The sequence below is a fragment of the Macrobrachium nipponense genome, chromosome 14, assembly GCF_015104395.2.
Source record: "Macrobrachium nipponense isolate FS-2020 chromosome 14, ASM1510439v2, whole genome shotgun sequence".
NCBI lineage: Eukaryota > Metazoa > Arthropoda > Malacostraca > Decapoda > Palaemonidae > Macrobrachium > Macrobrachium nipponense.
In genome coordinates this window covers 62,544,673-62,559,177 of record NC_087207.1, presented here as the reverse complement: position 1 = coordinate 62,559,177, position 14,505 = coordinate 62,544,673, and the positions used below count along the sequence as shown (strand labels likewise).

The window sequence follows — 14,505 nt, the reverse complement described above, 5'->3', positions numbered from 1 at the left end:
CCTCATTTTTACATTAACGTTTTGTAACATGAATATCGTTTTGTAAAACGAATAAATAAAATAAAAAACTAGGAGTCCAGTCACAAGTATGCTTTTAAGGGCATACAAACATGTATTGTTTCAGAGTACTAATTATTAGACATCCAAAATTTATTAGCACATCCGCACACACTATATGGACGCAGAAGAGAACCAATACGGGTTTTCATTTCGTAAGGGCCTGAATTTTACCATTCAAGACGTGAACTGAAAGAACACTCAACAATGTCAGACAAAAAATAAAAACGTTATTTTTATTTTCAGGTTGGCCAAACATCTGCCACCACACCCGCGCAATTAAGCACTACATCGATTCCATCAATGCCGGGTCACCGATCTTCGGCTTCCAGTGCAAGGACTACAAGACCTACCAGGTGAGACCTCCTCCTTCCTGCAGCATCCCTGGCGCACCTGCCCCTGTCCCCTCCACCCCCCGGGATGAAATGATCTGGGCTGTTTCGTGGGTTCGATTTCAGTGTCGTCATTGCTAAAAACTGCCATTAAATACAATAAGAATGTGCTCTGTTACGGAGAGAGAGAGAGACAACATGAGAGAGACGAGAGAGAGAGAGAGAGAGAGAGAGAGAGAGAGAGAGAGAGAGAGAGAGAGAATTTCATCTTTGAATCAGCATGTAATTTGGGTATCTGGCAGAAGCTATTATCTTGATTTTATCTTTAACTAATCATGTTATGGAAAATGGCTTATTTTCAAGATTATACACACACACACACAAATATATATATATATATATATATATAATATATATATATTATATATATATATATATCATATATATATTATATAATTATATGTAATGTATGTAATATATATATATATATATATATTAAATATATTATTATTATGTATGTATGTATATATATATATATAATATTATATATATATATGTATAATATATATAATATTATAATACATTAAATTTCTGACTCACATCGGGATCGAACCCAGATCTTTCATGATGCTTCCAAGAAGGCTCATTAATAGCTTATCAAATACCCTACACATGCAAATTACTTCTGATTTTCACCAAAATATCGTCGTTTATTCTTTGTACGTGACTCAACTATCTCAAATACTCTAAATGCATCTGTTCAGCTGAGTAACCTATAAACCTATATTCTTTCTTTCTTATTCAACATCCAAACTTCTCTTCCATAGGGGAAAGTTGGCTAAGCAATCCTCTTACAATACTATACCTTGGTTTCCAAAGATATTCCAAGTCTCCTCTTCATCTTTAGCACAGACCTCGCTGCTCTCCTTTCTTCGCCTATTCTGGGATTCACTTTTCCTTTCATCCCGTCATCATCAGATATTATTACATATACATACTAATTCGGATCAACTAATTCTATTCCTCCATCGTCCGTGTTCATATTCCTGGTTTTCGTTTACCTTCAGAACCTTTCTTTATTCCAAACTTTCTCCTTTTTCAAACAAATTTAACCTCTTGTACTAGAATTTCTTCAGCTTTTATTCACTATTTTCAATCATCCCATATATATCATATCATGATTTATTTTCCTATTCTAATTCTTTGCACCATCACCTTCTATCCTTTCTCTGACTTACCGCATCACACCACACAAACATACTGAACAGCCTTTGAGGTAGACAACACCCTCGTCTCAGACCCACTTTTACACAAAGCCTTGCTTCGTTTTCGTCCCGAAAGTTGTTAATAGCCCTCAGCTGCTTACCATCTGTACCATACTTCTCAGCTGCCTCTCCGTTGCATATGGATGTTGATGTAGGTACATATGTCACGTAGAGCTTTTCTGTTTACTTCAACTTCTTACATTATTACTTCATATCAAAACAAATACGCACAAAATACACACACGCATACGCGTGCGCACGAACACAGCCACGCACGCCCACACGCACATATAGTATATGTGCGTGTGGGGGCTTTTATATATCTATGTATGCATGTCTGCAGATATATATATATATATATATATATATATATATATATATATATATATATATATAAGGTAGACAGATACTAAGAATATATGCGAGTCTTCAATACATTTGCATGTCTGTGAACGTTATGATCTGCCATCCCTGACTGCACCGTGATAATAATCATTGTTGTTGTGTGTTCCTTCCCTCCCTCATGCAGACTGGCGCCTGCCAAAATAACATGCGGTCCGTCTTCGGCTACCACGCGTCGCCAGAAGGTTTGCCAGTAGGAAGCGGCTCCATTCCTTTATTCCTCAGTGTTCAGGTATGAAATAGTCTGGAAACGATCAATTTTGTCAGTCAACATTACGTAGCGGTAGTCGTGTGAAATGATTCAAACGAGTGCTTTCTCATTTGCATATCCTGACTTGAGCTTATTCCTTTTCAGAGCGGTTTCTTCTAAGAGGCTTCATGGACAAAGGATGACCTCAGCATTAATGGCAATTAATTTAATTTCTCAATAATAATTGTTAGAACTATTTATGTGGCTCTAAACTTGTGGCAATTGCTACCATCGTGTAGCGTATTTAATTCCTTTGAATAAAAGAGCTTAAAGAACTTTGAGTAACGTTGTTTCCATTTCCAATACATCTCTTGGAAATTAAAGATTCGCAATAAGAAATTCGTGATTTTCTTTGCAGTGATCCCATAGTCCATTTCAATCTTTCATATTAGGAGTTCTCTCACAAAGAGTTGAGTCTATATTCAACGAATGAATTCTTTAGAATTTAGACTTTAAATTCTAAGTTCTGAAGACTCCAATTCCTATCTTATGAGCGGGATGACACAAAGAAAGTCGCGAGGGAGACATTTGCAACAAGTCCTCAGAATTGTTTCTCTTCATAAGAAGGGTAATAACTGTAGGACGTGATTGCTTTACTGGTGAGGTGTCTTGGAATAAACACGTAGAGCTAAAATGAAAGAATCTAATTGTGTGAATGATTAAACTAACTCTGCTTTTTTATAAAGGTATGTTTGAAGAAGTATATACATTATTAAACCACCAGAAAGTTCGGGAGGATACCCGTAGACATACATGGAGCAAGAGGACCATGAACCAAACGCTTGCAAATCCGAAGGATCTTATAAGTAAGTGCAAACAAGAGCATCGCTTTGATCGGGATTATCTACGAAAGCATGATGGACCAGGTATTATTTGAATGGACAAAGTGTTTGACCTGCTTTCGTAGCGATCAACCAAAAGATGAACGTTAGATGGCTACTCTAAGTTTGGCTCTGGCAGAGAGAAGGGAAAAGGTTTCACTGGAATATTCTGAGGCTATCTTTAGTATCATTTTCATCATTATCGTCATCGCCTCCAACGCAGTGCAACACAAAGGGCCTCCATCAATTTCGGCCGCTCATGACTTTCCCTCCACAAAATTCCACTCGTCTCTAGTCTCAGAGTTCCCTTGCAACGCCTTCGAGTCCCTAGAGAAACCCCAGTGACACTATACCATGCACGCTATTCTCTCTCTGGCGTCAAGCGAAGGCCAAATCTAAGTCGTCTCCCTCTCCCAGTACAATTATCTCATCTAGCTACACACTGAAACTCTCCTAATTTCCTTACGGTATCATTTCTAATTCTATCCTTCCATCTGACTCCTAATAATCATCTCCAAGGTCTGCTCTGAAATCAACAAAAACTTTTTCATATAATTGCATTTTTATATCATGCCCCATGTCTTTATAACAGTACAGATTATACTAGAATGGCCTATGTAATCTTAGCTCTGGATGCAATTTCAATCTGGTTTTAAATATCATTCCGCCACCTATGTTTGTGTTTGTATAGCCCTTTTCAGTCTTCCGCTAAATTCCAGCTCAAGTTAGCCTGTACTGAGCGTCATTGTTCTAAATATTTGGAGAGTAAACCTCAATAATCCTTTCTCTATTTAATGTTATTTCATCCCTTTGTCTACATTCTGTCCTTATTCTCATCCTTATTGCCTTTGCCGCGAGTGATCGTTCCGAAGCAACTAATATCGAATGGATGGGACAAGGAAGAGCGAGATAGTTAAAGTGAGTAACTTCATGACAAAGGAGGCAGATGGACATAAAAGATGCGGAGAGAGGTAAAGCACCTGTGTTTTGCACCATTTGTTCTTCCATTTTTTACCTCTGCATATTCAAATTCCCGCAACAGCAGGCAGCAGAAATTGAAACTTTTTTAACACAGTCCAACTACTCGCTAAAATTCTGGCCCACTCAGCAAGAACATATCAAACAAATTGACATATCTACATCAGCCCCCAAGTGGCTTCTTCAAAACCCGAGATAAAAAACAGTCACAAACATTCTGACAACCACAGATGGTCCAGCACAACCCTTCAAAACGTCACAATACCTTCTACAGCACCACCCGATATCTAGTAGGACAACAAAAGTAATGAAACTCACTAATTATACCATTTGTGGATTTGCCTGTTTATTGATCAGGACAAGTGCATTCTCTGGGAGGTCTGCTCCTGGAGCATCTTGCTTTATTCCCAAATGCGATTTCTTGAAGTAGGATCCTTTTCCTTAGTCCAAGGTTTCTTAACAGCGGGTATCCATACCTCTTGGGGGTCAGAGAACCACATGCTGGGAGTATGGGACTTGATCTCTGGATATTTGTATGTATTTGATTTTAATGTGTTGCCGTATATAAGGGTACATTTTGTAAATACTGTGTAAAATAATGAATACTTTTGATTTTCTTCTGTTGTATTCCTAGCTCCTCATACCTAAAGTATGTATTACACTAAGTATATTAAGTTGTATTGTCAACAAATAGGACTTTAGTGGACTTGAACAAAGGGAGTATGGAACCATATTGGGCAATTCATCGGGGGTATGGATTATCAAAAGGTTAAGAACCCTTGGTTTAGCCCATCCCATCAATTGGATGCAAATTCTTTAGATACCTTACATTTCTTCACACAACAGATGTTCTTCAGCTTAATATTTATTCTGGAAGTCACACCTCTCTCTTTGTGTTCAGCAGGTGTGGAGACGATGCAGAGGCAAGGGACGTCGGACCACAGAATTCAATTCCCCATTCTGGTTTGGGAATCTCATACTCTCCAGTCTAACAGCTGACTAGACCTAACATCGAGTTCAGCCCCCTAGACTCTAGGCCTGGGTCTTCGCGTGATGTTCATCGCTGGTGTGAATGTAATTCGTTCAAGAAATACTTCATGTCCATTGCAGAGCTGCAACATCATCATCCAGAACTAAAATATTCTCAAAATGCCAACAACCGTCACACCATCTGGACATAAATAATGACAAATATCACTTCTGTTAAAAGATGTCATGGACCTTGCATGCCCACTTGGTGATATTCTAAATACCTCGCAAAGGAATCCCACCTGTCGGTCACTCACCGCATTCTCCTTTTGTTTCCTTGTATATACTTGTAAGTAAAAATATATGTAGTTTTTAAAACTGGTTGTTCCATTCTTAACCGCGTGACATTTACTGTCAATTTTCAATGACTTGCTTAAAGACAAATCCAATTTATACGTGTTCCCTTGTCAAAGACGAATTTAATCTCTTAAAAGCCATAATACCTAATCTTGTGGGAAAAGTGTGAAAGTATTTCATCCAGTCTTCAACAATAGACAGCAAAGGAAAGTTCAAGTAAGAGTGTGAACTATAGAAGCCTCATCATGTTTGATAAATACTGTAACTTGTTTGGCTTTTGGAAAAAGAGGAATGCAAGGTAAAGTCCCTTTATCTTTGTGTCATGTCTAAAATCAAAATTTTATGGATCATGTATGATTTCCTTGGCGGTAACATTTTCATCACTGAAAGAGAAAAAGAGAAAAACTTTATGGTAAAGTGTGAGAATCTTACTATAATGGGCGTTATGTTTGTACATCTGTCTGTCCTTCAATTACGGCCAAACGGCTGGTTCAGCCCGTAGGCTTTATAAAGTTACGAATTTATCATGCCTAATTTTCGGTATATATAGTAAATAATGACTTTTGATTTTCGGTATACGTACTAAATATGACTTACGATAGAATATTGTGGTGGTAAGACATCAATGGTACCAAAGGGGTCGAGGTTGGGCAGGGTATGACAGAGAGAGAGTGAGAGGGAGAGGAAGTGAGAGAGGGAGAGTCGAGGGAGTGTTAGGGATATGAAAGAGGGTAAGAAACAGAGAAGGTTGGAGAGAGAGAGAGAGAGAGAGAGAATTTATGGTTGCCATTCAGAGTTACCTCGGGCAGGTCAGTACAGTAATTTCTGGACAAAAGGGACAGTCAGCATAAGGTGATGCAGGGAAGCTTCTTTGAGTTCTTCAGAGTTTTTCCCTCGGCAACACCGTGTTGGTTAGCTAGTATAAGTAAAGGAGAGAGAGAGAGCAAGAGAGAGAGAGAGAGAGAGAGAGAGCCAATGCAAGAAACAAAAAAAACTTTGGTATTTGAATGGTTTTGTTAGATTCACACTTTTGTGACAACTAGAGTTCAATGCCAGGAAATTAGAAGAATGATAAATTTGTTGACTTAGCATGATTAATGCCGAGTAAGAAAAGGCCTCAGTTTGGTGTACGTTGTTTTGGAAGAGCGACCAAATTGCTCTCACACCACGATTGATTGACTGAGTCTATTAAAATTGGCGTCACAGCGAGCTTTAAAGTTTGATGGAGCCATTTGTTTATCATCTTTGTAGTAAGAAGTTGTTATGATAAATAAAATTTTTCGCTTACTCCGGGAGTAAGCCTACAAACTACTTCGTTGTTGTTGTTTGGGGGAAAGGAAAGTTCCAGGGAAAAACACTAAAAGTTCTGAAGAAGGTGTTTCACATTGAGTTAAAGATACAGTAATTTTAGGATAGGATATTTATGATTTATTTTTTGGAATGAAAATGTAAAAAATAAATAATGTGCATGTTAAGCAGTACAGAACAATTATTTCTAACAAAATATAACGTATTTATTTTAATTTTCGTTGGTGAAACGAGGCTCTATTTGACCAAAGGTTTTATGTGTTTTAATTTACGTTCAAAGTTAAAAGTTTACAACTCATGCATGTTGGGAAAATCTTGCATGTGTCCGAGTAAGCTGGAGGTCGGATCACGCCTTTTTGTGACTACATTAAATCAGGAATATTCTTACCTGATGAGAAACAGAAGCTTAAGTCGAAGATACGATTACCTAATTCCCTAATTTTATTATTATTATATTAGTATCATTATTATGACTGAAGAACTGCCACGTTCTTTCTAGATAAAGATGAAATAAAAACTTCCTTTACGTTAAATCGTGATATATTGTTAGAGATACAACCACAATTACTTAGTTTTGTTCCTTCTGATAATAAGAACAGTGGTCCTCCTAAGAGTTTAAATTATATTTATACTATATATTTTCGCCGATTTAATGCACAAGGAAATGTATTATTATTATTATTATTATTATTATTATTATTATTATTATTATTATTATTATTATTATTATTATTATTATTATTTGTTGACCACAGTCATCCACTTCGACTGGGTGGTTTTTATAATGTGGGGTTCCGGGTAGCATCCTGCCTCCTTAGGAGTCCATCACTTTTCTTACTATATGCGTTTACAGGAGCACACTCTTCTGCACGAATCCTGGAGCTACTTCAGTAACTAATTTTTCAGGTTCCTTTCCAGGAATCTTGGGATCGTGCCTAGTGTCCCTGTGATTATGGGTACAATTTTCACTGGCATATCCCACGTCCTTCTTATTTCTATTTCAGGTCTTGATTCTTATAAATTTTTTCTATTTCTTTCTCATCTACTCTGGTGTCCCATGGTATTGCGACATCAGTGAGTGATTCTTCTTGCTTTCGTCAATCAATGTCACGTCTGGTCTATTAGATGTACATATCACCCTATCTGTTCTGATGCCATAGTCCCAGAGGATCTTTGCTTGATCCTTTTCTACCACTCCCTCAGGTTGGTGCTTGTACCACTTTTTACTGCAAGGTAGCTGGTGTTTCCACAGGCTCCAGTGGAGGGCTTTTGCTACTGAATCATGCCTCTTTTTGTACTGGTTCTGTGCAAGTGCTGGACATTCGTTTGCTATGCGGTTTATGGTCTCGTTTTTTACATTGCACTTCTTGCATATGGGTGAGATGTTATGATCATCTATCGTTCTTTGAATAAATCTGGTTCTTAGGGCCTGATCTTGTGCCGCTGTTAGCATTCCTTCTGTTTCCTTTTTGAGTTCTCCCCGCTATAGCCATTGCCATGATTCATCGCTAGCCAGTTCTTTAGTCTGTCTCATGTACTGTACGTGCATTGGTTTCTTGTGCCATTCTTCCATTCTGCTTGTCATTCTCCTGTCTGTATATTTCTGGGTCTCCGTCCATACTTTGATCACTCTTTCTTCTCATGCACTACTGAGCCCCTCGTTTTCACTGGATTTCAGATATTGCACCAGTCCTATTTGCTTAGTAGTCCTCTCCCTCTTTTCGTGTTATGTATAGTCTGTCCGTATTTGCTCTTGAGTGTAGTGCTTTGTGTATTGTCATGTTTTTCCTAGCTTTCTGGTCTGTGATGCGGAGTTCAGCCTTCTTCCACTCCACTACTGCGCTGCATATGATTACTGGTACTGCCCCTGTGTTTGTGGTTTTCATTATATTTTTGGCGCTGAGTTTTGACATGAGTAAATCTCCGCATATATTCTTTCCTGATCATGTCTTTCAACTCTTGGTGTTTTATATCCTCTCCTTCTATTATTCCCAGGTATTTCTATCCTGCATCATCTATGCATATGATGCTATTCCCATCTGTTAAGCTTTATTCCTTCAGTCCTTGTCACTTTGCCTTTTTGTTTGTTGACCAAGGCACAATTTTCTATTCCCTAATTCCATCCTGATGTCCCCAGATGCAATCCTTACAGTCTGGACTAAGGTATCTATTTCCTTGATGCTCTTACCATACAGCTGGATGTCGTCCATGAACATCAGATGATTATTCTGTTGCCTTCTTCCTTGAGTTGGTACCCAGCATCCATCTTCTGCATGGGAATCCATGCTACTATGAAGAGTAGTGGGGTCAGTGAGTTGCCCTGGAAGATCCCTCTCTTGATGTTAACCTGTGCTAGTCTTATTCCAGAGCTTGCAAGTATTGTATTCTAGTTGCTCATGGAATTTTAAGGAAGCTGCCATATATATTTTCAGTCATTCTATTAGCCATGCGTGTGGTATTATGTAGAAAGCTTTCTTGAAGTCAAACCATTCTATGCTTAGGCTGGTTTTCCTTCTCCTACTGTTCCTCATTACCATTTTGTCTATCAGGATCTGGTCTTTTGTGCCCTTACACTTCCTTCTGTTGGTGGGGGATGGTCCTTGTATCCTCTATGCTTGAGTTGTTTTACTATTTGTGGGTGTAGGGCCTTGAAGTTTTTGAGCCAGTATCTATAGACTTCATCAGGACCTAGTGCTTTCCAGTTGGAGATTTTTTTCGTGATCTCAGTGAATCTTTGTTTTATTCTGCTCATTTCTTCTGCTTTGACTCACTTGAGCCAAGTTTCATGTTTGTTGTGTGATAACGAATTGCTCCATATGTTTTCCCAGTGTCTCTTACTTGGTTCGGCTTCAGGAATTTCCTGGTGATTGTCTTCCCCCCTTAGTTGACTGTTCAGTCTTTTCTGGTTGGTTCAGAATAGTTTGTTATGTTGGTATCTTTTATTCCTGTTCATGCACTGTTCGATCTTATTTGCTTTGGCTATAAGCATCTGCTTTATATCTCCTATAGGCCTAGTTTCTGCCATTTCTTTTAATTTACTCAAGTCAGAGCTCATCACCATGATTTGTTTTTCCAGGTGCCTTTAAAACAAGGCAGTTGCTGTTTTGGTTTCTGTTGGGTTGGTTGTGATGGTGGTGTTGATGTTTGTGTGCTCATGAGTTCTGCTACTGGTCTTGCTCCTGCATATGCCAGGGTATTTGTTTCTGTACCTGACCGTCTTCCCCTTCAATGGGGCTGTATACCTGGCGTCCGGACGAAGCTCCTCTGTTGCTAGAGGTTCCATTTACATTGTTGTCGTTTAATCTTTCATTTCTTTCCATCATTGCTGAGTTTTGCTATTTAACTCATAGCTTGACCCTACTCCATTGAGGATAGGTACTCATTTACAGCTGAATATGCTAAGGAAATTGTGGTAAAGATCCTCTCCCAAGGAATCAACGTTGAAGGGAGCGGTCACCCATCCAACGACTGACCACCCACAACGTCCGTTGATGACCTAAACCACTCTACCATAGCGCCACATATTAATATTATATAATCATTATTATTATTATTATTATGGTGAGTACAAACGCCATAACTTGCAAGGCAAGATTCATCTTAAGTGAATGTCTATATTGCGAAAAACAGAGCTAATGGAATACGGAAGAACAAGGAAAGCTAAAAAATCATAAAGAGTAAAATTTATGAATATGTACACAGCATCATAAGACAGAGGCCACGGTAAGAGTGCATGGTGCTTTAAACATAAACTTGTAGGCAAATTTTCAGTAACACAGCTCTATAAACTGAACACGTTTTACAGCGAACAAAACAAAGCCTGTGGCAATCGGAATCGCAGTGTCTTGCCACCTCAAGAAATTTTCGACAGCGACTCTGCAAAGTGATAGCACAGTAATTCTAGACCTGCTGACGGACGGCGTGATATTGGAGAATGTTGAAATGTCCTATGATAGATAGCCAGATAAGAACATCTTGCACAGGTGGTCTTAACCATAATAACCTTTGTCGAGAAAAAGGACCCACCAGTTTCGAAACCGAGTCTAAAAGATATAGTACCAACGGGATGTTGACAACCAGAAGCGAGAAAAGTATTTCGACAAATACTGAACAAAAGCTCTGAGACATGTGGCATTAACACTATCACCTCTGCATATACAGAACTGCCTACTGTAGTTCTGCCAGATAATCAGAATCATTAAGTTCAGTGCTACCTTGCCCATTGACTTACGCATGAGTAGGAAGAGACTGGTTGAATTTCGGCTTATGTCCACGAAAACACTGTTGACTGATCCTTTTCAGTCATTTGTTAAGGTTAAAAATAATTTCACTCCGTATTGAAAATATAATAGGTATTATTAATGGCACCAGCAACACGTTGGTTACGATTTGTACACGAAAGCATTGTCGTGTACCAGATAAAAGGTGACCCTTGAGACAGTTTCCACAAGGCAACTTCTGTTCCTAATCGTTTCCAGTAAACATGCTGGATCTCGGGAAGCAAGTTTCTTCCGATACTCACGTAGTACTTTAAGGGCTGTAAACGTTCAACTTTCAACACCATTAGAGAGTAATGAAAGGCTGGGGACTGAATATAATTGCTGTACCCACCGCTGATGCAGTCTTTGTAACAGGGGCTGAACTGACTCCCTTTTGTTCAATTTAAAAATAATAAAAGAAGAATGATAAAATATGTGGGTGTTTGGAAGAACGGCCTCCTGACAAAGTTGAATTTGATTTTTTAAAACCTTCAAGTGGGAAGCAAATCTGATCAATTTGGCGAGACATGACTCGGGATGACAAGTATCCGGAAAATGAGCGTGAACTGACACTTATCCTGAAATTTACTGTAAAGTAGCTCCCATAATTAATTGCATCTTTCACAATATCTTTGGAAAGGTAATTTCACTCATATATATAATACACACTCATATGTATGTATGTTAATATATATATATATATATATATCTATATATATATATATATATATATATCATATATATATATATACATGGCAGGAGCGCCTATGAAAGGTATAAGTTTTCGCTTATTCGGAGAGTAAGTCTACAAACTACTTTGTTGCTGTTGTTGTTGTGGGGGTAGGAAAGGTATAAAAAGGTCCGAAATAAGTGTTTTGGATTGAGTTGAATATACAGTAATTTTAGGATAGGATATTTATGATTTATTTATTAGAATGAAAAAGTAAAAAATGAATGACTTGAATACTGAACAGTAGAGGAAATTTATTTCTAGTAAAATATATAGGATTTTTTTCCCATGTCCGTTGGTGAAACGACGGGGTATCTGTCCGTAGATTTGAGCACGTTTCGATTTATTTGTTGTACTGAATTGAGAGGTTATATTTCTGCTCAATTGTTTTGCGTTCTCACTTATAACTGAGAATATAGGAACGTGTTTAATTTGTGTCCTTTTTACTTGATGCTAGTTGTTAGTATGAGTATTAATAACGAAGATCATTTCACGTTAAGTTAGGGATAGAATGTTTCAACTTATGTCAATGGAAAATCTTGCACGTGTCCCGAGGAAGCTGGAGGTCGAGTCATGCCTTGTTTAATTTGTATCTGAGATGGGACACCCAAATGTCAAAAAGATCATTTCTGATATATTTATAACTTAGGTCTCAAATTATATCTAAACTATTCTATTTTGATATCCCAAGACATTAGGTCGCTATGCCCAGTCAGTTATCTGTCTTGAACACTCAGGCAGATAAGTCAAATGTCAGACACTGAAAAATGGCAGTTCCATTAGATGATATCTTTGTTACTGTTTCTTCTCGTCCTCCCTTTCTCTTTCTAAGTGCTTCTTCGGATATTGGCCCGCAGTATGTTTCAAAACCTGCTCATAATTTATGTTAGCCTCCTTTTTTCACTCTTTGACTCCTCTCTCATTCATCGTCCTCTCTCTCTCTCTCTCTGTCTAGCTCTCTCTCTCCCATGATTTCCTAGAACTAAAATCTGGTGTCACAAGAGTCTTGGCTGCACCCAAGGAAATGCCATCTCTGGGCTGGACAAACTCAGGTAGGAATGCAGAGAACCGTAAGTTCCTTCCATTTGAATAAGATAAGGCGTTTGTTATTTCTTCCAGGTATGATCTATTCCAGTTAATTCGCATCCACTTATTGGGAAATTTCAATAGCTTGAGCAACTGACAAAAGGTTCTGAATTCAACACTTTCTCTTGAGGTTTTGATAGAATTTGTACCAAAACGGACGTCCACGCTATTCACCATCTTATCGATCAAAAAAAAATTGGCATTCGTCATCACATTTACAGAATCGGTAAAACAAGGAATTAATTTTAAAATCTTCGTAAGACTTTTGATAAAATTCTTCTGTTGTCAGCATACACCTGTTATTCCTAAAAAGTGGGTGGTTCTCCCAACCCCCCTTCCTTTTTTCTTACTTTTGCAGATGGAAGTAAGCATTAGTGCTGGCTGGACTGGTGGGCTGTAGGCCTGCAGCAATCCATGGACATAAAAATGTAACCAAGCCATTCAGCAATAAGACGTAGTGCTCTTTTTGGTTGGATGCACCTTCCAAAGTGGGAGGTGTGGTGGCCACATTCCAGTACGAATGACGATGTATATATAGTATATATATATATATATATATATATAGTATATATATATATATATATATATATTATATTTATATATATATATATATATATATATATAACATATATGTATGTATTGTGGCGGGATACACTAAAGCAACCCCCACACCCTTGATCTCCCTTACAGACAATAGTCTCCTCACTACACAACTTAATACTTACGTTATCTGTAACCAGACTCTTAGATAAAAGGATATTTTAAAGCATTCAACCAATATTATACGATATGTTATATATATATATATATACATATATATATATATATATATATATATATATATATATATATATATATATATATATATTATGGACTCCAGCACTCCAAACTAATGGCACTCAAGCCACAGTACCGTGACCAACGTCAATCAGTATGATCTGCAGTCAATGTCTCAATCCAAATTCCCTCCAGTCGTCAATTTCAGGAATATCAATCCTCCAAGAACGGTTCCACTATCAATTTCAAGGTCCGGCCATAGTCGTCGTCATCAATTCAATACATATATCCTTTGTCACAATCTTCGACAATCAAGGCTCGTTCCGAGTCGTCAACATCAACCGTTCCAATCCTTTAAGAACAATCCGAGCCGTAATTCAGTTCCACGCAATGGTCCGCAAGATAAGGGGACAATTAATCCTTACCTACAGCTGAGGTGGCCGCATTGTAGATAAAAGGGAGGTTAAGGAGGAACTGCGGTCCTGCAAAGAAACGTCAACACACTCGTGCTCGCTCTCTCTCTCTCACTAACCAAAGAATTTGACAAAAACAGAAAATTCAATCCTCCACAATATATATTATATTATATATAGATATATATATATATTATAATTATAGTTAGTATATATTAATAATATATATATATGTGTGTGTGTGTGTGTGTGTGTGTGTGTGTGTGTGTATGTATGTATAAAATAAATTGTTATCGCAATCTAGCGTGTAGAGTGAAAATGAGTGATTTTATAAAATCACTCAGCTTCAGAAAAATGTCAAATATGGTGTCAAGTATACGAAAGAAGAAAGAATATCATGCCAAGTTCTAATGATGCTAATAAGTATATGGTGGCTAGAATGTTGATGGTTCATCGGCAGATAGCAAAAGGCCTCTAAAACTAGCGAGTGGGGTTGACAAA

The 14,505-nt window shown here is 37.8% G+C and overlaps 1 protein-coding gene across 4 annotated transcripts in view; it reads left to right on the top strand.

Moving 5' to 3' along the window:
• LOC135226556 (endothelial lipase-like) overlaps positions 1-5,452 on the top strand; it is a 49,973-nt gene extending 44,521 nt beyond the window's left edge. For 3 of the 4 annotated variants that reach the window (XM_064266224.1, XM_064266225.1, XM_064266223.1), the window contains exons 8-10: positions 304-413; positions 2,184-2,288; positions 5,010-5,452. In XM_064266224.1, coding sequence (XP_064122294.1) covers positions 304-413; positions 2,184-2,288; positions 5,010-5,108 — 314 coding nt within the window. In that variant the 3' untranslated portion in view covers positions 5,109-5,452. Of the gene's footprint in view, positions 1-303; positions 414-2,183; positions 2,289-2,411; positions 2,588-5,009 lie in introns of those variants that run through there. The other variant, XM_064266226.1, reaches the window with a different exon arrangement.
• Positions 5,453-14,505: the final 9,053 nt, after the last annotated feature.